Raw genomic sequence first — 24,977 nt, 5'->3', positions numbered from 1 at the left:
ATGGGGCACAGGCAGGGCCATCCACTGCCACCACAGGTTATTTTTCCCTCCAGTGACTATGATGGGCAATCTTACATGCAGTACAGAATGTCGCTCACATGACAATACATGATTGCAGTTCTGGATGATCTGTGCTGCAGTATATCACTGATCAGCCATAACATTATGACCTCCTGCCTAACATTCAGTAGGTCCCCTTTTTGCTGCCAAAACAGCCCTGACCTGTTGAGGCATGGACTGCATTAGACCTCTGAAGGTATGCTGTGGTATCTGGCACCAAGCTGTCAGTAGCTGATCCTTTAAGTCCTGTAAGTTGCGAGGTGAGGCCTCCATGGATCAGACTTATTTCTTTACCACATCCCACAGAATGCTCAATTGGTTTGAGATCTGGAGAATTTGGAGGCCAAGTCAACACCTAAAACTCTTTGTTGTGTTCTTTAAACCATTCTTGAATCTGTTTGCAGTGTGGCAGGGTGCATTATCCTGCTGAAAGAAGCCACTGCCATCGAGTTTCCTTCATTGGACCACAAAAGCTGCAGTTGTGTAGTTGCTCTGACCTAGTCGTCCAGCCATCACAATTTGGCCCTTCTCAAAGTCGCTCAGATCCTTACACTTGCCCATTTTTCTGCTTCCAACACATCAACTTCAGGGGCAAAATGTTCACTTGCTGCCTAATATATCCCACCCACGTCCAGGTACCATTGTAACAAGATACTCAATGTTATTTATTTCACCTCTCAGTGGTCATAAGTTATGGCTGATCAGTGTATTTACTGCATATATAGTATTCTCTGTAAATAATATATACCTAGAGTCAGTGAGCAATATGTATCCTAAAGAAAATAGTTGTCTGATCCTTACTGCTGGTATGAAACTTGGTACAGTTGGAAATCCGCATTTCTTTTTCTTTTCTCTACATTCCTTTACTGGCTTCTCATAGTGCTTGTTGATCAGGTTATTCAAAAAAAAGATGAAGTATTCAATTATGGAAAAATGTGTTTTTAATACGGAAATAAAGAACACCTTGAGGCCAAATCCATTTTACTTTTCTTTTTTCTTTGATCTGAACTAGTGTTTTATGTATGGAGTGGCAAACTTCCTGCAAATACTTTTTATACATTTACATGAGAACGAGAAGATGATCTTTAAGGTTTCACATAATAAATGCCTACTGGCCCATGTGGATGATATTACATTTTAGACACTACTGCATATTAAGAAACCTTGGGCCAGTCAAAATGACTTCCGTTACAGAGTAAGAAGTTCCTCTCTCTCTCTTTTTTTCCAAAAGATCAAAAGAAAGATCATTAAAGGAAGTACAAATGGACGTTTCTTATTACTATTCTACTTTCTGTTTTGTTATTCTGAAACGGTTTTTTCAATTTCCTCATTGAAATATATATGTGGAGATATCAGAACAGTGGAGGGATATGTGTGTGTGCCTTCTGAAACTTTTTTTACGCAAACTTTACATAATCTGGATTACATGCATGGGTGCTACCAGCTGTATTAATGCAACATATCGGTCTGGAAGATGAAGACCGATCAGCATAACGCAAATGTGCAACCACTGCTGGCCCAGTAATGTAGTTGGAGGTGCAAATAAATTGATAGGTGTCCTTGAGCAGTGACAGATAAAAGTATATGAATATAAGAATGTAAAACTAAAGAAAATCTAAAGTAGATATGCAGCTGATTAAAGAAATGTCTAAATCCACAGTGCTATAAATTCTGCAATAACTATATATAAAACCCTGAAAGGGTTAGAATTCTGAATATACCATTAAAACACACTTCTTAAAGTGACACTAAACTCAGAAGTTAAATCTTAAAAATATATTCAAGTACCCTATTGACAAAAATGTATCTTATTTGTGTATCACTCGGCTGTAGATCCTCAAATCATCTCTGAATTGGTGCTGACACTGTCCTTCCTTCTGGAGGGGGGATACTTTTGTTCCCCATGGTCCCTGTGTGTGTTGTAAAGTAGTCACCACACCAAGCTCGCTCCCATAATGGACTACAATCTCAGTACAAATTAGTAAACTAAACATAAGATTGTAGTCCATAGTTAAACTGTTTGAATTTTCTTTTTTAAATCATGTATTCTGCAGTCTACCATTAGTTTTAAAGAAGAACTAAAGGGCAAAATATTTATTACTCAAACCTTGAAGCCAGCCTGTCTCTTCTTCCACTGCAACAATGGCATGTCCCTCGGTCTCCTCATGTCCAATACACAGTGTTTATAATGTGATGACTTGAGGATCCTTATACCACTGCAGTGGAGGGGGAGCAAGGCTTCAAGGACTGCTCTGAAGATCCGGCAGGTGTAAAAAAAAAAATGTTTAGCGCCCAGAAGAAAACGATTAGTTAACCCTTACATTGCGGCGGAAAAGCCCCACTGCAAGAGTTAATCAAAGTTTTGCCCAGAATTATTTTTTAATACATAATTTTTTGTTCTTGTAACTCTCCCCCCAAAAAAACATAGTTGTATTTTACCAGTTGAGCCTGCCAGTAGATCTGCTGATTTGCTAGTTCCTGTAAAAGGGTGCCAACACTGTTAGTTCTCCCGGGAAATCTTTGTAGTGTTGTCACCCCATGGGCAGGGTAGTCTTAGATGTGCATTTAATTTTATATGTACTTTGAATAAGCAACAAATTAAAGCCTAAGGTTAGTGAACACTTTGTAAATAGGTACAGTTTTTTTTTTCTCTTTTGGGAAAAAAGGTTGAAACCATTTGAATAAAAAGTGACTGTTGTAAGCACCTGAGCAGGTATAATAGTCCCAACTGTCACTTTTCCTGGACCGCTTGGAATGCATCTAAGACCCCGTTCACATTGAGCGATTTATCGCGCGGTAATTCCCGCGATATTGCGGCAAATTACAGCGCGATATCGCGCTCCAATGCATTCCAATGGGGCAAAGGGTCCTGCTGTAGCGGGTCGTGTGTCGCTACAGCAGGACCCTTTTTTGAGCGGATTTAGCCGCGATTCAAGCTTGCTCAATGCAAGCTTGAACGCGACAAACGCGCGATTTGCATATCGCGCAGTGGGAACGGGGCCTAAGTTTGAAAAAATGTCTAAAAAAAGGCTGCAAAATAAAAAAAGGAACTTTATAACTTTATTACGATGAATAATATTGTCATTACAGGTATTAAGTACTAACCACATTGAATTACCAGAATGCAGTATTTTGTAGTTATTTAATAACTCTTCCATATCCTGAGACTTTTTAAATCTCTCTTTGCAACCAATCTTTTGTGTTGCTTATTATAACTGTGTAATGCTTAATGGGAGTTATGGATTATTACATTTTTGGAACCACAATCTTGCATCCTATCGACTGACAGTATGAAATACCTTGGTGACACCTCTGTTTGAGGAGACAGAAGGTCTGCTAATACCTTTGAAATAGGCTTTGGCTAACCGTCTCAAGGTGTGAGTACATCCTCCTCAAGCATATTGCCTTTGGTTGGCATAGGGGAGTTAAATTGCCATCTGCATGATATGATGGCAGCCCCAGTGATATTCAGTTCTAACCTTTGATGAGCTGGATTTAAATGCGAGAGAGAAAGAGAGAGAGAGAGACGCAGTTCAGATAATGTAAATGGTGTTTATCTTTTAAAAACGAGGCAAACCCTCCAACTGGTTTTTGCCAGTGAAAAATAATAATGAATCGATAATTTATAAATGATCACATGCACCAGTTGTGTACAAATACATTTGATGCTAAGTAAAATTTAAGATATAGGTTTAAGAATGTCATCCATAATTCATTTACAAAAAGACAACTTTAACCATAGTTTTTTTTATTCAAGGTTTACATGAAACAGGTAATCAACAAAAAAAAAACAGCTGTTGTGATGTTCATAAGGAATAACATAACAGAGGTTGCTGTTGAGACCGCACGGCCATGGGCCTGATAAAAGTCAAAAGTACAACATAGGAATGACAAACATCAATGATAGGGATATCAGGTCTCAAGCAGTACAGCATTAGTCAATTAAGGCAGATATCTTAAGACTGAGGTAATACATAACATTATGCTCAATTGGTAAGCAAGGCTGCTATTGCAGAGGTGCCTATCAAGGCCACATAGCCATGGGGGACAGGGGGAAGAGTGTAGCATATTAAAGTGGAGGGGGATAACATGGGATATAATAATAAGTAATAAATCTTGGCACAGTAAGAAGCATTTATACTTAGGCTAAATGCTTATTATATTGTTAAGATATAAGTCCAGAGAGGTGACAGCAGGATTGAGGGAACACAGACATGTTTACGTAAGAGAACATGAAGCTAAAATATGTTTGCACATAAAGTGAGGGATGGTCATATATTTGGTCATTATAAATACTGCCATTATGTCAAGCTAGAGGTGCATCGGCCATCAGAAAGCCAACAATCCCAGTCTGCTTTGAATTTATTCTCTTTGAGGTGAGCTCTGGCGAAGAGATGTTACAAAAACAACTTTATATGTATGTTTAGAGTCTGTTTAAGGCACAATGTTTCGAGACATTCTGCAAGCTGGTATAAGTCAGTCTGCTGCTGAGATTCTACAGCATGCCTCTCCATTGTTCTACATCATTGGTGAACGACTGTGTACAGGGTAATGAGGAGTGAAGCCACACACTGCACTGTATCAGCAGTTGGAAGCCTCATGCACTTGTCAGAATAAAGCTGACGTACTGGTGCACTGAGCAGAACTTTAAAGGTGCTAGACTGCCATATAGCTCATTACATTGCAGTTTTGCAAAGTTATTTGAAAAGGTCACACACTGTTTCATGGTGAGACAATCCTGCAGAGATTTTTGCTTAATGAGTGCAAATGCTGGAGGCTTCTATTTAAAGTGAACCTCTATCACTCATGCAATGGGAGCAGTCAGTCTTTGAGCAGTGCCAATGCTTAAAGCTGCCAAGCAGCTAGATACATATTCAGAATACATATAGTATGAAGCTACTGTGTTACCTGCCACAGATTGACCATGTTCAGCCAATTCTGTGATCCGGGCTGTCAAGTCAGTGGCCTAACTTTTTTTTCTATACTGTATTTAGGGTATAGGTATAGCCAAACATTGGCATAACCAGAGTTACAGTAGTCCGGGGCAGAACAAAACTGTGTGCATTTTTTTTACACATCCCCAATCGACCCCAGCGAGCACCCACCTAATTTGCCTGCTTAATTGTATTTGGCCACTAATTACGGGGCTATCTTTAATATTAATTGGGCCTAGGGAAATATTTTGCTGATTGGCCTCCACAACCATCCTGCCTCCATCACCTGCCTCACCATTTCCTGACCCAGACCTCCATATCCACCTACATCACCTTCCCCTGAAAAGAAACTAACAAATAAACCCAATATACAGTATGTGTTGTGGTATTGTGTGGCAATCCTGCTATAGAATTGGGTGTTATGATCACCTGGGACTCTCAGCCAGATGGGCTGAGACGTGTCAAGAAGCAACGATGTGTCAGGATTATGCTTGGAATCCTGGAACTGGGAGGATTCAAGGTGATTCAGGAGAAAAGATGAGATCCCCAGTCCTGGGTCCAGGCTTTAGCAGTGGCCAGCACTCGCTAATTGCACAAGTGTGCACAGCCATTAAGAAAAGGATGCTGGCTAGGGGAATTAGCTCCTGCTGGGAAAGAGGAACAGACCGTGTTCAGGTGTCAGGAGAACTTCCCCAGAAGTCAGAGAGGAGTCAGGCGAGCTCCTACTGGAATAGGAATGGACAGTGTTCAGGAGTAAGGGGGACTTCCCCAAAATTTAAAGTGGAGTCAGGTGGTGTGTGTGCTGGAGGCACACTAAAACAGCCGGGGAGGCTGGGAGAGAACTGGTGAGGCTAGGAGAGCCGTGAGCCTGAGGGGCCACCAGTACAAGTGTGAGACAGCACTTCAAAGAGGACCAGTGGGTCAGAAGTGCTAATGTTTAAAGTGGAAACCAGGTGGCTATTATTGTGTTGTTTTGAAGCCTTACATGAATGTTATGCTGAACAACCCCTGCGAGGGTATCCAAGATGGATGTATGAACTTTTTTGAATAAAAGTGGTCTATCAATCCTTTAAACAGAAGATATTGCAAGTAGACAGCATTCTTAAGCGCTCACCATATTTTCTGCTGCCCTGATCAACATGTCTTCATGCATAGAATTATGGAGTTGGCATGGTTTTTAAACCAGTGCACAGTTCTACAAGCATCCACATTATTAGCAAACTCTCTCATTCTGACTTTGTGAATGTCCAGCGCCTATCACAAATAATGTAGAGGCGAGCAGTGCATGAAAGAGGGATGAGGAGCTGATATAGAAACAGAAATGGTTGAAATGGTTAGAGTGACACTAATCTCAAGAGTTAAATCTTAAAAATGCATTCAAATACCTTAACTTTTAACACAAATTTTGTTTATTTGCGTATCACTCAGCTATAGATCCTCAAATAATTTCTGAATAGGTGCTGACACTGTTCTTTCTTCTGGATGATGGCTACTTTTGTTCCCCATGGATCCTGTGTGTGTTGTAAAGCAGCTACCTATCCAAGCACGTTACCATGATGGGCTACAATCTCCTAGACCTATAGATATCTAGCTATACTTTGAGTGGGTTATTTTGAAGTACAGAACATGAAATCAAATTGCCCATCACATTGTTACGTCTCTTAGGAACTCTGTAAGCAATTGAAATCCCAAGTCCGCCTACCTTCTGTTTTCGATTATGGGGGTATGGGGCTCTCACACTACAGAGCATGCAGTAGAAGGAACAAGACTTAACAATTGGGTGTAACGGGGTTGTAGATTGTGGAACTGGCTTGAAGATCTTGCTATAAAAAAGCCAGTGGAGAGTGCAATGTGCCAGTAATATGTTTGTAATAATAAGTACTGTACATAAACATTGGTTTAATGTCTTTTGTGTAACTCTGTATTCCAGACTTTGTAAAAGCTGTTCCGGGGCAGCAAACATCGTACACTGCAATACTAAGAAGGAAATCGGATAGTAAAGCATCGGTACTGTTTAACCTCAGAAGCCGGCCGAGCTACAGCAGTTCTGCATGGGAGTCTAATGGTCAGCCGCTGCAGCCCAGGAGGGAAAGACTCAAACAGTACAGCTCACCCACAAGCCTCTATCAAATGTCAGATGGTTTCAGGCAAGATGATGGTGAGTTACTGTAACTGTAACTAACAATTCACTTTTTTCTGTGCACTTCAAAAAAAATGTCTTTCTTTGCACTGATTTAATTACGAAGAGCAAGGAGAAGCATCTCATGGTTAGCTATTAGGGTGCTGTTGTGGTGTGTTTAAAGCAAAAGCCCCCAGTTTAACCCCCCAACCCAAAGTATTTTTTATTTAAAGCAGAAAAAAAAATAATGCAAGCCCAGCCTGTGTGATGAAGTGCCCCCTATGGGGCTCATAAATGACTGGCTGGGCTCACAGGAAATGGGCAATATGAAATGAGTGTTGTCTGCTGAAGAGGACTTCTGGCACTAGGTGGAGCAGAAAGGTGTGGACAGGGCTGGAGTGTGGAGTGGTTGTGTAGAAATTGGGAATATTTTTTATATCTTTTTTTTTTTTTCTTCTTAAATGGGGGGTGGAATCCTTAAAAAAAATTCAGAGTTCTACTTTTTAAGTTATCCTGTGGGCAAGCTATGGAAGTTTAAGCATCCTCATATTCTTAACAAGCGGTAAATGAATGTAAAACAAGCCTCCAATGACCTCTACAGCTGCAGGCACTGTGGAGTAATCCATTCTCAAAATTCACAGCAGAAGAACTGAAGTTGCTCAAGTTGTTCTTTCAGCCACCCAGCAGTGACTCTGCATTGGCCTGTAGCTTGTCAATCAGCACCTGACCACACCAAGGCCTGCCCACTGCTTTCTGCACTGACAGCACTGCCCATACTGAATCTTCTTAAATGTACATTACCTAGCCACATGTTCACTTTGAGTACAAATCTAGAAAACACATGATGCACTCCAGCAAATAGTAGACATGTTCCAAATATGAGTTATATGTATAGATTGTGGTTAAAATAAACCCTCCTTTTATGAAAACAAATAAATACATCTAGCATAATGCCCCAAAATCAGACACCCAAGGAGTAGCTGATAGTGGGTACACTTTGTGCTATATCCACAGCTTCAGCCCCAAGTTAGAGTTCTGGAGTTCCCACATTGCAATGCAGATGCACACACAATGCACTCTTAGGAGAGAAGGGAGTTCATAAAGTCTGACTTTAAGCAGAGGATACCATACAGAGTGCATCCAGAGGCTCCCTGAAAAGATTTCTTGCATGATCATGAATCATTTAAAAGAACATTTCCTATGAGATTACGGCATGCTAACGTACCATGCATTACAAGTGAACACTATGAACGATAAGAAGCTGTATGTTAAATGCTGTCCATGGTGCTGAAACTGTGTTTATACAGCTTGTTCCAATATGAGGTGATGAGATTTCTATTAAAGAGTATCAATGTTTAGCCAGAGCCACACATTGGCTAACCCTTGATCACATGAGCAGTGCCTATGCTTTTTGACATGTTTCCAAAGGTTGCTGTATATGGGAAAAAGAAAGCGGGGGGAACAGGATATAGGAGTGGCAAGAGAAAAACTCTGGAAACAGCTTGCATGTGAAACATTCCCTCCAGCCTGCAGATCTTCTAAAAGCCAATCTGTCACCGAAATAACATTGAGGTTCATGAAAGTACAGATAAGATGAAAAGTTAAATCGCATCAATGCAAATCAGCCTCTTAAACATGATTACTATTTAAATAAAGGGCCCTTCCCAGCGCCTGTAAGATGTTGATGTTTACCTGCTGAAACATTTTTAAAATGCACAGTTAAATTACTCCTTAAGAGCTGTAACAAATGTGCACATGCATAATGTGATTAACTGCAAGCCAGGAATAACAATATGAATTTCATTATAGCCAGTTACAAGAGCACAATGTCTTGTTCCATGTCACAAACGCTTATCAATAAATATGGTTAACTCTGCTCGTTTATTATCATTGGAGTCAAGCAGATTGCTTCACTTTTCAGAAGGGCAAACACATATCATTAAAGTGTATGTAAACCCTAACAAAGAACTTCTCTTATTTGTTCCCTTTTAATCTGTTAAATATACAATTGAAAGATTGAAAGTGTTGTATACTGTGTTGTATAAGCCAAAAAATAGTTCACAAAGATTTTATATGTAAACCATTTTGTGAACTTACAAGGTACCCACCCAGACATCACCTTCAATAATATAATATAAATACATATTTTGATTGGCTCAACATGTTTCACAGACAGTTCTGCTTCTTCAGGAGCTAAGTGAAGCATTCAGAATGGCATACAAGGTATCTAAGAGCCAACTTGTGAAGATATCTGTAAAAGAGGGGTCTTGAGGGCAAGCACAGGGATCATTCGAGTAGGTCCTTCTTACAGCCAGCTCCTAAAAGGGGATTGATACATGCCAGGGAACACATTAATTTTTTTCACCTATATTGTGTTTTCCTCATCCAAGATGAAATCACCATTGGTGGGCTAGTATTCCAATGAGGAGTGATGTAAAGTAGCCACCACTCCAAGCTCACTCCTGTGATGGGCTGTAATCTCAGGTTTTTTTTACTAATTTGTATTGAGATTGTAGTCCATCCCGGGTGTGAGCTTGGAGCGGTGACTACTTTACAACACACACAGGGACCATGGGGAACAAAAGTAGCCACCCTCCAGAAGGAAGGGCAGTGTCAGCACCAATTCAGAGATGATTTGAGGATCTACAGCCGAGTGATACACAAATAAGATGCAGCTTTGTTAGTCGTTAAGGTACTTGAATTCATTTTGAAGATTTAACTCCTGAGTTTAGTGTCACTTTAATTATTCACAAATAGATTATAAAAAAAGCCAATGTAGTTCGGAGGCAACAACACTCTCCCTTCATCGGAGCTTAGGATAGGATAAGGTTTTGATTGGACTCAGGACACTATAATCAAATGCATCTCTATACGATTTTATAAAGAAATCTCTTTTAGGGCTGGAATTGGCTCTCTTTCACCTATTGGTTTGATGCTCTTTATTTCTGAAGATTGTGTTACTTATGGTTCCCTTACAAGGGAGGCCTGATTGGGAACTGCCTTGTCAGGGCCAAGTTGATGTAACTCCCATGCATGCAGAAGTTACTTCATCCTGCCACAGAAATGATCGAGATTGTACACTGGGCTGAGAATGCAACACACAGAAGGAAACACTTCTGACAGGCAGGGAGATGCATTTATGCTTTTTTTTCTTTCAAAAAGGGGGATTACTTTAAAGGAGAACTATGGGGTCAGTGTTTTTCCCCATAGTTCTCTTTAGGGTAACGGGAGGACACAAACTAGCGTCCTCCCATTACCCTAAGCTCAGTATACCGCGAGCTACAGCTTGCGGTATACTGAGACGCCGCAGCCGGAGCGGATCCCGACGTAGATGACGGGATCCGCCCAGCTGCGTGACTGACAGCTGGCTCTGCCTATCTAGAGGCAGAGCCAGCTGTAACCGCCCCCTCCCCTGTCCGTTCCGCCAGTCAGCGCTGGCAGATCGGAGCGGGGAGAGGGGAATCCAGCCCCTCCCCCTGTCACGGCAGAGAGCCGTGACAGGATCGAGAGGTGAGCGAACCTGGTATGTGTTCGCTCCCCTCCCGATCTACTGAGCCGACCTATGACAGTCTCATTGTCACAGGTCGGCTAGAACTATGAGGTGAGTGGAAATCACTCATCTCATAGTTCTCCTTTAACGTTTGGTTTTGTATGTCAAGCCAATTTTTTTATTTTTTTTTACAGTTTTAGATTTGTATTTCTTTTTTACTGCTATCTGGAGTTCCATTAAAAAGATTTATATGCACGTTCTTTCCTGCTGACAGTAAGTAAGGGAAGTCTGCTGAAGCAGGATAACAGGTTAAAAGACAAATAAAAATCTGATGGGAGTCTAGCCTTCCTCCAGCGCTACCATAGGAAAGCCTTTTTATCTCTGTTATGCTGCTGAAGCTTTCCCCCTACTTCCTGTCTAGTAAAACATCAGCTGTATAGGAAGTAACAGTAAATCTCTCTAATGGAGTCTTGCATAGCATTCTAACTCACTCTATACAAATCTGAGGAAAAAAAGGTTTGGCTGGACATGCACTTTAACATAAAGAGTTTAGATAATTGTAGAAACAGTACATAATACAACTGACTCCAAATTCAGCTCATAAACTCATTGCTGCCAGAGACTTAGTTAGGCCTCCTTTGGATGCTACCTTTTTGTCATTCGCACATTAGAAACAGGGCTGTAGATAATTGTGTCTTTCCTGGGGTGGTGGTTCATTTTTCGGCACCCAGAGGAGAATAATGGGACAGCACAAGTAGTGCCCTGCTGTTAATTGTGGATGTAGCAAGATTTTGGTTCTGGTGAGAGAGGCTTATATCTTCGGCTCACTCACTGTGCACACTGTAACAAATGGCACAGTCCTAGTACCCACAAAGTATGCTTTAAACAATTCATCTTTACACACAAAAAAAAGTGAATTCACAACACGCTCCCTACCCCCTTGATCCCCACTGCTTACATGACAACATCCCACACCGCCAGTGTAGCGGGCCACACAATTCAAAAATTCACTACATAGCTGTGTGGCATCATAATGTTGGCAATGGACAGCAGTCATTGGTCGACATGGCCACATGACTAAGTATTCCGGAATGCTGACCTGCAAGGAAGAAGACTCAAATAAATTCTAAATGATCAGCATGGTGGTTGCTCACCTGGCCACTGATGCAGCCAGTCAGAGTCTTCCCGTTCTCTGTTACTTGTCAAGCCCTTGGCCATGGAGGAGGAGTAGCTTGGAATGGGCCACCTTAGAGGGGCCTCCAGCCAGGCTACACTAGACTAGCTACTGTGCCTGCACTGCAGATGAGCAATCTAGGAGGGAAGCTGGACCTCAAAATACCCCCTTCTATGCCCCAGAAAAAAATAAGATGAATGCAGGCTGTCAATTAACCTTTATCCTTACTGTGACAATCATGTGTCACTGCTTTCTGCATTACAGTGGGCATATAATAGTGTTTAGGAAGATGACGAGAGCTTAGCAATATAATTTTGACAGGGAGTTATAATTTTTATAGCAGTACAGCACTGTTTATATATATATATACTGTAACAGGAATTGTTCTTAACCACAGTCTTCTAGGGCAAATACAGCCTTGGGCAGTCCACTTGACCTTTCAAAAGCTTCATTTCCACGGCACACAGTAAACAGGAAGTTCTGCACTCATGAAATAAAGTCCATTCCTTGCAGCAAAACAAACAACTTCATTCCTTGCAGCAAAACAAAAAAACTTTATAACATTAGTTATGACTTTCCTGTATTCCAGTGTGTCTTCCAAAATAATGTCCTTTTCAGCAACAAACGTAGCATTAAGGCCGTGACACACTGCACACGAAGCCGTGCAGAGCGAAGCAAAGCTATCCGGCACGTGTGTGAGCTGAGTGCAGTCAGATGATTGATGATTGACAGCACCTTCAGCCAATCGGCTCGTCCGTAACAACCTGCCAGCTGTCGCATCGCGACGCGCTGGTTTATACGCGCGAGCCGATTGGCTGAAGTTGAAATTGTTCATCTCGGCACGCTCAGCTCTGCGTGCTCTCGCAAGCTGAGGTGCCGAGCAGAAAATGACATGCGCCCCCGCTGCTTCGCGTGCAGTGTGTCACGGCCTTTACAGTTGTCAATCCTCCAGCACACCTAGCTGGGTAACAGTCTGATACACATAAGGCCAGGTTTCCCTTTTAAACACTCACAGTCACAATCATGGGCTACACCTGTGATTGCCAAGCTGCAACCACAAAACCTTGACTGGACAGCTTACCTAGCTGATGAAATAATGACCCACCCTTCTCTCCCTTATCCAACCCCAGGGACCCAGAACACAATTTATAAATTGCACAACTAAACCATGCACTTTCTCTGGTGTTTTTAACTGAAAAGAGGTATGCATTCTAAATGGCCTGATCTTACATACCTCTCATTTATAACCATGCTCTGCTTTCTGTCACAACACATTTTGGGTAAAGAGAGTGCATTGGAGTTGGCACTACATGCTTGGCGAATTGGACTAAAGGTTGTCTTTTGATGTGCCTAGAGCTCAGCTTTAATGTAGTACTAAAGGCTATTTGTTTTTTATGTTAATGCATTCTCTGCATTAAGGTAAAAAATGTCCCACTATGTTTATATGCCCCCCACCTCCAAACACTTACCTACAATCCATGTTCACAGCCACCAGCTCCCAGGTGATCTGTGTTGTGTCCTGAAGTTCCAGGTTGAGAGTAGGGATCCCAAGCCTATAGAGAGCAGGCCATCGATCAAGATACTGTGAGGAGGCGGTAACAGCAGCGTGGCTTGTCCAGTGCTATGTGTGTCAATGGAGCACACAGCACAGCTCAATTCCCCATCTGGAGCGCACGCGCATAGGTGTCTCTTTTGCATTCTGCTGGGCAAAGGAGAAACCTGTAAAGAGGAGGGGAGGAGGCTGCGATGTATCAAGTTAAAAAAATAAATGAAATGGGAAGACACAAACAAACAAAAACAAAAAACAGCTACATAAGTACAACTGAATCTCCTATGGCGGATTAAACAAAAAAGTGAGGGTTTAATATTACTTTATTGTATAAGGTGTATTATGTGTGTGTCTGTGCATGTACATGTGTTTTGACATATGTAACAAAAATAAACAAATATGTGTATGTGTGTATATGTATGTATGTATGTATGTATGTATGTATATGTATATAAAACACACACAATGTTTTGTGACAGTTCTCGAACCTTCATAAACTTCCAGCCTCTACCATAGTTATCCGCACAGTTAATATTTAATATGTTCAACCAGTTTATTATAAACTTTTATGGTGCAGTTGAATTAAGAGAGACAGATCTGGCAGCCCTCACCATGCTGTCAGTTTTCAGTCTAGAGATCAGACAGCTCAAGATGGCAATAGGAATGTTCCTTCCAAAACATGACAGCCGTGCTCATTATGAGTAATCAAACTTTACGTGAAGGATTACATTTGAATTACCCGAAATGACTAGTTTGATAAAAGGTAGCTGTTATTTCATGGCATGTAAGCGAAATGTAAAAGCCAAAAGGTCTCATGGTGCTGTACAACTCCGGGAAGTATGGAAAGAATGGGTAATAGCTAACAGTGAGAAAATTATTAAAAGCTAAATCTAAAGAGAAATTCCAGGCAAGAAGTGAAAGTAATCAGTGAGCCATGGCAGCTCTGATAAACTGACATTTCTGTTTGCTGTTAACTAGACTTGTCAGTAACTTAACCAGTTTATGATTAACTGACCATCACTGGGTTTTAAGCGCAGGTGAACTTTTGTATTAAAAACCAGGTGTGAGTTTCCCCATCCACTAGACCTGGACCTCCTCTCACTGCCCTTAGACACATCAGGCAGAGTTAACAATGAAGTTTTGGACAGGTGCCTGTGCTGTACAAGACTACAGAATTTATAAAGATTAAATATTGCTCCTCTGCCTGTAAGACATGCTGGAACCTTGGAAAGTATTTGACCAACGATGAAAGGTTTACAGAAGCTGTGGATGCCTGAAACTTTACTTTCAACTTCAAAGGCACTGTGACAAGAAGCCTGGAAAGTAAACCTAAGCAATGGATTAGCTTTTGGCACTGGGAGAAAAGTACTGGAAGTTTTGGTATAGGATCTCTGCCTGTAGGACATGCTGGAACCTTGGAAAGTATTTGACCAACGATGAAAGGTTTACAGAAGCTGTGGATGCCTGAAACTTTACTTTCAACTTCAAAGGCACTGTGAAGCCTGAAAAGTAAATCCAAGCAATGCATTAGCTTTTGGCGCTGGGAGAAAAGTACTGGAAGTTTTTGGTGTAGGGCTGCCAGAACATAGAGCCACATCCTATCCTTAGATTCCCCTTCACACTAACCCTTCCTAACAATAACTCCTTTAATAATAATGCTAACTTGCTTGTAAGAGTAGCCCTCCTTTTAACATGAGCACAAACTTTTGCTGTAACACTCACCCTCCCTGTAACACTAACTCCTGTAATGCTAGTACTGACCTTCTTTGTAGCGCTCATTCTAACGCTTCCAGTAACCCTAACCCTAGCCATACCAGTAACCCTTAAATGGATACTCTCTATACCCAGCACACTAATCCTCCCTGTACTAACTCTTCCTGTAACCCAACTCTAACTCCTGTAATAGTACTGATCTTCCAAGTAGACCTTATTCTAACCCTCCCTATAACCCTTAAATTAATCTTTCCTGTAACCCCTAACACTAGCCTTCCCTGTAACCCTTATATGAATCCTACCTATACACCTGTAGATGTAACACAAGCCCTTACCCACTTTGTAACCTGCACACTGACCCTTCCTGGAACCCTCACAATACCCTTTCTTGTTACCCTAACATCTACACACCCTGTTACTTTCAATGTAGCCCTATAACTCTAACACTATAAAGTTTATACTAACCCTCCCTGTAGCCTTCACACTAACCCTCCCTGTAACCCTCTGCCTTGCAGCACCAGGGGTTCCTGGTTCGAATTCCGGACAGGTCACTCTCTGCCTCTGCTTGTGGGTTTCCTCCAGGTACTCTGGTTTCCTCCCACACTCCAAAGACATGCTGGAAGGGTAATTGGCTCCTGTCTAAATTGTCCCTCATGTGCATGTGAGATAGGGACCTTGGATTGTAAAGCACTGCAAAACTTGTTGGCGCTATATAAATACCTGTAACAAAGAAATAAATAAACCCTCACACTAACCTTCTCTAATGTAAACATAACTCCCTTGCTTGCATACTCACCTCTATTTTGGCAGGACAATTTGCAGCAAATAAGGATTTTGATAGATATTGCTGAAATTCTACGTCAAGTTCTGTGCAGTCATCTGAAAAAAGCAGTGAGCCAGTTACAAATAATTGGAATGGGGTATCTGGGAACTCCTGTGAAATAAGTTTACTGTTACCATGCATGTGCAAGTAAATACATGACTTAATAAATTATGGCAGTTTTAGAACACCTCAGCACCTTTGAACATATATATTATGTGTCTATTTTGTAATTCAAAAAGTGTTTTCCTTTAAATTATGCACGCATTGCTGGCAATTCTAACCTTCAGCATAATCATTTTTGGTTATGAAGCTTTAATTTCTTTTAATATAGAGCACAAGGGGAAGGATCCAACCTGGTAAATGGTAGCATTTTCTTACCTATCATACTGTATTTTTGAAGAATATTGCCTTGTTTTGCTTGTGTTGGGGAAGTTATTGCTGGAGTATGCCTCGGAGACCTGTTTAGATATACAGAACTTGTACTATGTCAGTTCGATATCAATTTATAGCAAAGCTTGGGGGAAATGTTTAGAATGAAAGCCTGTTGGAACCTAAGTACTACAACCTACAAAATGCAAGTGGAACTTGTTACCGTCTGTGTGAGTGTAGATAAAATAGAAACTCTCGAGAATTCATAAAGAGGCACTTGACATTTCCCGTTTTGAGCCAAAGCTACCGTATTTGGCATGAAGATGGTTTTTAATTACACTGTTTTGGAACAGATTGACTTGATGTAAAGTTAATGTTTATTTAACTTTTGGATTTTGTTATCCTACGTTCAATATTAGCTCAATTATATCTCTTATTTTTTGCTACTCAATAGTGGTTAAAAATACTTATTATTTTCATGCATGGGATTATATAATTGTAATAATGCTACACTGCTGAGATTATATATTTGTTGGTTGTTTGAATATCTCTGAATTGGTGCTGACACTGTCCTTCCTTCTGGAGGGTGGCTACGTTTGTTCCCCATGGTTCCTGTGTGTATTGTAAAGTAGTCACCTCTGCAAAAATGCTTTGAGGATCTACAGCTGGATGATACATACATAAGATACATTTTCGTTAATAGTTAAGGTACTTTAATGCATTTGTAAGATTTAACTCCTGAGTTTAGTGTCACTTTAATTGTTACATAGTTAGTTAGGTTGAAAAAAGACACATGCCCATCGAGTTCAACCTATAGAAATATGAAAAAAAAAAAAAAAGCCTAAACAGAATGCTATGCCCCAATTTACCCCCTGTTGATCCAGAGGAAGGCAAAAAAACCCAATAAGGCATGGTTCAATTTGCTCCAACAGGGGAAAAAATTCCTTCCTGATCCCATCGGATATTCCCTGGATCAATAATCTCTGATGCTTAATATACCTATAAGAACTCAATCCAGTGATATGTCCCTATGCAAAGGTTAAACCTTTTTTCCTCCAGATGCAAAGAGTGCCCCATTGTCCTTTGCAGTGACCTTAAATTTAATAATTTGGCACCAAGCTAACTATATGCACAATTTTTGTATTTATACATGGTGATCATGTCCCCCCCTCCATTTCATTCAATCCAATTTTCTCCATTTCATTTTTATGGCACAAATATTTCAGCAAAAAATTTTTTTTGGGGCATATTGTATTTTGGCAGAAAAAACGTTTAATGTGACATCAGAGGTATATATTAACCCCTTCGTGACGGGAGACGTACAGTGTACGTCTTGTCACTTTGTGCCTATATGACTGGCCACGTACACTGTACGTGACGAGTTATATCAGGCTTTGTAATGCCGGTATTTGCTGATTCTCAGCATTTAACAGTCATTCATTAATGTCTCAGTATTGAGGCATTAATTAATGAAATAATTAAGCTTTTTGTAAAAGCTTCTTCCTTTCATTAATGAAAGAATGAAGCCGTTACATGCAAATAGAGGACCGCAATTTGCGATCCCGTATTTGACAGCTCAAAATAGCAGAGAGGCAGCAGTGACTCACCTCACCTCTCTGCTATTTGTTTTGACAGTTCGAGAGCCCGATGTTTAGATACATTTCACTGAAAGAATACAATGTATATCTTTTGAGTGAAATGTATCATTTCTGATCGTCTAGGCACGATCAAAGAGCTTTTAGTGAGATCTGAATCTGACTAAAGTCAGGATCAGTCTCTAAGGTTATTATTAGCTGTTCCTAAGTTTGGATCAGCCTAATAGCCAAAAATAAAATAAAAAAGTTAATTTATCAAGCTGTCATAGTGATTGCTTGATATAAACTGACAAGAAAAAAAAAAAGTTTTTTTTTTTAATTTTTTTTTTACAAAGTGTGAAAAAAATAAAAATAAAGTGTAAAACAAAATTAGGAAAATATAAATTATATATAAATATATTTTTTATACTATAATTAATATAAAAAAATTCAAAAAAAAAAATAATAATCAAAACTTGTGAAAAAAGTGTTTTCTTCTAGTTTTTTTCCTAATTTTTTTATTTTATTCAAACTAAGTGAGGGGTTAGGTACACATATGTGATATAATTATATAGCCCTATCTGTCCTCTAAAAAACAATATATAATATGTGTGGGTACATTTAGTAAGAAAGTATATTACTGCTGTGGAAGAATCACACAGCAAAAATGTAAAAAACGTGTCAGTCATTTATGAACAGAACTTGAAAACTAGCTCAGTCATGAAGGGGTTAAGGGAATTTATAACAAAAGGACCAGGTTTAAAGTTAGGGTGGGACTTTAAAGAGTAAGTCAGTCCAATACTAACTGTCGCTGTATATCTGGGCAACTCTATTGCTGTGATATCTGTGTTTGAGTTCCACAGTATCTCTTGGATATTTTTGGGGAAATGCAACAGAAGGTGCTGAAACGTGGAAATGAGGGACAACCCAAAACTCCTATTTAGAGATACACACAGTCAGTTATGGGAGGAAGATCTTACTTTTATAGTATCCACAACAATAACTCAAGGGCTAACTCAGACCTTCAGGCCTTAACCATAATGCAAATATTAAATTTCGGGTATCCTTGTTTGTTAAGTTATTGGTTTGGGGGGGTTCAGTTTAAGAGTTAGGCTTAGAGGTTAGTAGGATTTTGTTTCTGAGTTGTGATAACATGGGTTTCTAGTAAGATAAATTTAGGTTTGATAAATTAGTTCAACAGTGTCAAAAACTGTTTCACCCTCACCAACCATCAGGCAACAAGGTGGTGTTCTGTTTTAAGCTGTTTTAATATGTCTGAGTCTTGTTGTAATTGGGCTTAATGTTGTGTGATTTTATAAATGTTAAAATAAACATTACTAATCCAGGATTTTTTTGTATTAATCCTTGCAGTAGGGCTACCCCCACACTTAAAGGGTTAAGTGCTTATTTGTGTCTAGCTGCTAAAATAACAAAATTATTCTCACCTGAAGCTCCAAGCCAGCCAGCTGTCACAGTGCTCCCTCCCCCTCCCTTCTGCATTGGAATCTTCTTCAGCATCCTCACATCTATACACTGCATATAGATATAATGATTTACGAGACCTTAGACCTCTGCAGAGGAGGGGAGAGACGTTGGAAGGACCGTTCTAGGAAGAAGCCAGCTCGGAGCTTCGGGTAAGTATTACTTTTTTTTTAACCTAGACACAAACAAGCACGTAACCCTTGCACTGCAAGGGTAGTCCTACTGCAAGGGTTAATAAAAGAGACATCTGAAGATCTTCTTTACCTTGAAAGTCCCTTAATCCTCTTAAAACATGTTTTACACCCTCACCAACTTAAACAAATCTAACTGCCAAAAGCTTACATATCTTACATATCTCACTGGGGAAAAGAAAATCCACACCAGCCAGTTAAATCTTCCCCAAGTTCAGTTGGCCAGGGAGTGCCTGGAAGGGTCACAGAATACCCACACACCTGATTTCCAATTCTACCCTAATTGCCAGGGCTGAGAGCCAATCTCAGTCTCAGAGACATCTCAAGACCAGGCGCTTTTACTGATGTCTGGGATCTGCAGCTCATATCCCTTGGTTTAAAGCACTGGGTTCCATTCTCTTTACTCATCTGGCAGTCAGTTCCAGAAGGGTGATAAAGCTTTTACAGTTTTTACTTCTTACATTGCACTCTCTGGTGTGGTTAGAAATTCTGAATGTTTATTGAATACATGAGAGTCTAACCAAATTAAAATGACTGAACTACTTTTAAAACAGTTGTCCACATACTGCGAGCTTTGTTTTTTGAGTTCTCCAAAACTGATTAGGGATTTTAATGGCTCATTCTGCAGTAATATAGGTTAATTGAAAGACCTTGAAGAGTCAGCACCTTAAGTTCAAGGAAGGCGAATGTAGATTGAATATGGATAGTCATGTAATTACCAGCAGTCATGAAACAATGTTATCACAAGTGTAAAATTACACATCTATGTTGCATACTCCACAGTCATTTATCATCATTAGCTGTGTACTTTATGTGGTGATTTCTTGATAAACAAATAAAGAGAGGCTACAAGAGGAAAGAAGCTCTCGTGGAAAGAAAACCCTTACAAGCAATTACAAAGGCCACTGGATAACTGCTTTTGTTTTTGTTGTTATTTATTTAAAAAAATCAGTCAGGGACTAATAGGGATAACGGCGTTGTTCACTTCATGGTGGAGTTCATACTAGTGGAATTATTGCTCTTTTTACTCCAATAAATGAATCACTAGTTTGTGTCCAATAAATTAATCACTAGGTTTCTAGAAAAAGGTATGGCTTCTGAAATTGAAATTATTTGGACAGGAATTGCTTCACTAATTCAACAGGACAAAAAATGTGTATTACCTATATGACCCACTACAATAGAAGGTCCAATGAGCACTCTGTAAGCGTTGGCCTAATTTAAAGTGAATCCGTTCCCAGACGTTGTACAATAAAGTTATAACATGTATTGAACACACTCCTATTCACCTCTGTAGCTATAGGCGTTTTGGAGAAATTCAAATTCTCAATGAAGGCACAAAAAATGTAGCTCTTTTCTTATAACTTTCTATTGCAACATAATCTTGGCAGACTGTAAGCCTTACAATGTAAACAAACACCAAGTCTTTCAAAGCTTTGTTGTGATTTGAGAATGAATTACCTTACAGTACAGGCAGTTATAGGGCTCAGGGATGCATTTACACCTATGCATTTGTGCCAGTGCACATATTTTGCAAGTGTTAACACAACACATGCCAATGCACAGTCCATGGTGCATTGTGTAGCCTTTAATTTTAAATTGCACCACAATGCACACACACCTCCAATTCACCTGAGTTGCAGAATACCATTATGTACAGTAAAGCATCATTAATTGTAGTGCGCAGTGTGTAAATAAATTATTTTGATTTTAGGTCTGTTGTGGCAAGTTGGCAAGTGAATGAGCTTTCTTAATGTAGTGAACATTAACACACACCAAAAGGAAATGCCAGGTGAACAAGCCACTGACACAAAAAATCATGCAGATCAGGAAGGTAAAAATGAAGAACTCCTAATTTGCATATTTGAGGACATCTGGGACAGTCATTAATTAAGTAATAAAGCCTCTGGATCAGAAAGACAGTCGGGACACTGTTGCACTATGTGGGGAAACGTTCATAAACACTTGACTATTAGATGTCTGTGAGTTTATTGGACACTCAAAATGGTGGGCATTAATATGAAGTGCCCCCCCCCCCTTTCCCATGCTTTTAGGGCTATAATAGCCTCACAACCTCCACTCTTCTGTGTAGGCTTTCCATAAGACATTGTGGTGTGTCTGTGGGACTGTGTGCTCAAAGAGCATTTGTGAGGTCAGTCACTGGTGTTGGACTAGAAGATTTGGTTCATAATCAGTATTCCAATTCAATAGGGATATCAGAGCTCTGTGCAGGACACTCTGGTTCCTTTCCTCCACAACAAATTGGTTTTGTGCACAGGGACACAGCCATGCTGCAACAGAAAAGGGCCTTCCCCAAATTGTTGCCACAATCTTGGTGGACAACTGTTTTGTATACTGCCCAACTCCAATCAACATTTTAGGTTTGGATGGAGTGTTGAAGGGTTTCACTCTCGGTCAGACTTTAAATACCTTCTGTGTCCACTTAGTAAAGATTTCCCCCGAGCAGAAGTCTGCCTGATTGGAACACAGGAATTGCTGAAATCCTGACAGAGGTCTTTAACATTCTTCACTCCCTGTTTTGGCACTGACAGCTAGACAATATTATGTACTGCACATACATTTGCAATAGAGATTATTTCTCCCCAGGCTTCACATGTCATTGTGGGATTCCAGCAGTAGGATTTGTCTGCCATCATTCCTTGTTCCAACCCACCTTGAAGGTTTTGGCATTCTTTTATCACTTTGGTGGGGGTCACATCTCCTCCTGTTGCATTCTTTATGATATAAAGTAAACATCCAAGAGGGTGAGTAATCAATGCAGCAGTTGACTAGGGCCCCTAATTAATGTCACTAGCACAGTCTCCAAGGCATTAGAGAAAAAGATAGATGGTTCAATGTTTCAGAATCAGCTAAAAACTGAAATAATTTGTGGTTGAGCATATCCTTTTAAAAGAAATTTGTTTTCCTAAATGTTCCATTCATGAGAGCGCAAATGGGTAATCTTATAGTGTTGATAGCCTGATATTTTCCCCACCAAGCACCATTGTATCCTTTATTTGTCTTCACAGAGAAGTGGCCTTGTAGCTTTCGGAAAAGTAATGGAAACCATGGCGCTTGTTGCTTCAATGAGCTTTTAAGTGCTTTAAAATTCCATGTTGTAAACAGTAATAAATATCTATTTCAGAACATAGCCGGCCTGTTACATGGCAAGAAATCTCTTTTTAATCTCTAGGTGACAGGGCTGGCATATTGAATATTATATTGTTACTTTTTTACGTCCTCTTACAAGTCACTGTAATTATAGAAAAGATACAGTGTGATGGATGCAGTTACCATGGTTGAAATCACTGTGTTTATATGTGAGCTGTAGCCAATGGGACTAAATGGATATATGATCTGTAGTTAAAGGGAATCTGTAACATAAAAGGTAAGATCACACTGCACAATTCATTTCTGCCTTTTCAATGCATGCCTCCTAACGCAGAGCAATCCAGAGTGGGTGGCTTGGATTTATTTGTTTTAAAGAATATCCCATGGATGGCATGGGAAAATATATTTATTGCTAGTGTGGTATTGGGTGGTAGAACTGGGGGTTGTAGTCACCTGAGCAGTTCAAGGAAGCAAGTTCTTGTACTGAGAAAGAGCTGACTTTGCAGTTCTCCCCAGGTTTTCTGGATTTGATATGGGATCCTGGAACTGGGAGATTTCAAAGAGAATTGGGAGGGATGAAATCTCCATTCCTGGGTCCATTGTTTAGTAGTGGCCAGCACCCAATTGCACACCTATGCACAGCACTTATGGGAAGGGTGCTGGCTAAGGTTCTGGGCTCCAGCTGGTAAGAGGAACAGAGGTGTTCAGGAGTCAGGATGACTCCACCCAGAAGTCAGAGGGGAGCCAGGTGGCTGTGTGCTAGAGGCAAGGGGTAGTCAGCCAAGGAGGCTTAGAGAGCAAGTTACACACGGAGTATGTGCGACAATCTTTAGTCGGTGACCCAAGGGACCTGGTGGACACACTGCTCAGAGAGCAGTGTGAGTGCTCATGAGCAGTGCTGAGAACTGTATATGTTGCGGAAAGAATTGTTGTTATTATTATAAGAAGTACATGAACTGTTGTGTTTCATTTATGTTGAAGAGGAAAAGACTGTCCTGTTTATGTTCATGTCGGCTTCAAGACTGGTCCTTTTACTAGGTAAAAACATTGTCCAAGCCTATTTAAAGCCCACCTGCACCTTCAGTTTAAATCAGCTAAATATATTTGAGGTGCATTAAAAAAAGATTTTTGTAATATAATTTATTTTCTAAAGTAGCCACAGCCTGAGTAAAAAAAAATCTGCCAGCAAATGCAGAATGAGACCTTTCTCTCTTTAGGGAAGTAGTAGTCTCTCTACAAAAAAACTACATGCCCCCTACTAAGTCAAACCTTTAGCTCTGCAATCAGGAAAGCTCATGCTCTCTCTTAATTGGCTTCCCTGTACAATTTCAGCAATCAGGGGGAAGTTACTTATTGCTAAGCTGCTGCCATTGAATTGATGTTTGAGCGTTGTTTGTTGTGTGAGCTTTTCCCCATAGTTCTTCATACTTTCTCTTTTTAATTGCTATTGCCATCTGTTTCCCCAATGGGCACAGCGATGGAAATTGCAACATTTTACAGTTGTTACTGAAACAGGAAAAGAGAGAGCAGAGCCTTACTCCAGCATTTTTCAACCTTTTTTCATTCATGGCGGCACCCTTTAAAAGTATGCACAAGTTTGAGGCAGTTTGAGGCCCAGTCTAAAATGTAAAAGAAGTAAATGTAAAAAAATGATGTGTAGCTTCTCCAAAAGCCATATCAGACCCTTATCCTAGGTAGGGGCCCGGTATAGATTTATAGGGTTGACCCAATGCAAAAATACAAAAAAGGATTCCCTTTACATTAGAGCCCCTTTTTCCCATCAGAAGCCCCCTTTACATCAGTAGCCCCCCCATTTCACTCAGGCTCCTCCATTCCATCTCACCTAGCCTGATCCCCTTATATCCCCTTATATCCGTTTACATCTGTTCAGGTTTGCAAAAGTGGACCTGGGTGCAAACCTATTACATTTGGGCCAACAAACTGGAATGGATGTAAATCAAGGCATATCTGTTTACATGCGCCCTCCTTTAGGGATAAATTACAGTCATTTTTTGATCCGTCTTATCACAGGTCAAAAGCAGACTGATAGAATGCTGGTGTGAAAGGGCCTATCTCTGGGCAGTTAAAATAAAATTGTTCTCTTAGTATATGGTCCCACAATCTTGCTCACTGCCGCCTCCAGTTGTGATGTCCGGTCACATGAAGCCTGTCTTGTTGCCAATTTAATGACCATACTAAGGGTCTAATGACTGCTTTTAGTTTACAGTTCTGCTTTACCACACTATTTGTTTTGCAACTGTGTATTTGGCCTATTGGCTGGAGTTCTGTTTTAATTACCTGGGTCTATACTCAATGCAAACACAGTCTATCAGCATCATCCATAGACCTGAGGAGGTTATATAAACTTGAAGGGCTATGTTTATAACA

The 24,977-nt window shown here is 40.2% G+C and overlaps 1 protein-coding gene across 1 annotated transcript in view; it reads left to right on the top strand.

Annotated features, from left to right (window-relative positions):
* The window catches only part of CNTN5 (contactin 5), a gene marked incomplete at its 3' end in the record, with an annotated part of 543,955 nt that overhangs the window by 155,025 nt on the left and 363,953 nt on the right, over window positions 1-24,977 (top strand). Inside the window, exon 2 of the mRNA XM_018552938.1 lies at window positions 6,925-7,152. Within this exon, the coding sequence (XP_018408440.1) occupies window positions 6,925-7,152 (228 nt within the window). The remainder of the gene's footprint in view (window positions 1-6,924; window positions 7,153-24,977) is intronic.

This window comes from Nanorana parkeri, unplaced genomic scaffold, assembly GCF_000935625.1.
Source record: "Nanorana parkeri isolate BGI_ZX_2015 unplaced genomic scaffold, ASM93562v1 scaffold102, whole genome shotgun sequence".
Lineage (NCBI taxonomy): Eukaryota > Metazoa > Chordata > Amphibia > Anura > Dicroglossidae > Nanorana > Nanorana parkeri.
The sequence above is the reverse complement of the archived record's forward strand: the minus strand, read 5'-3'. Positions and strand labels throughout refer to the sequence as shown.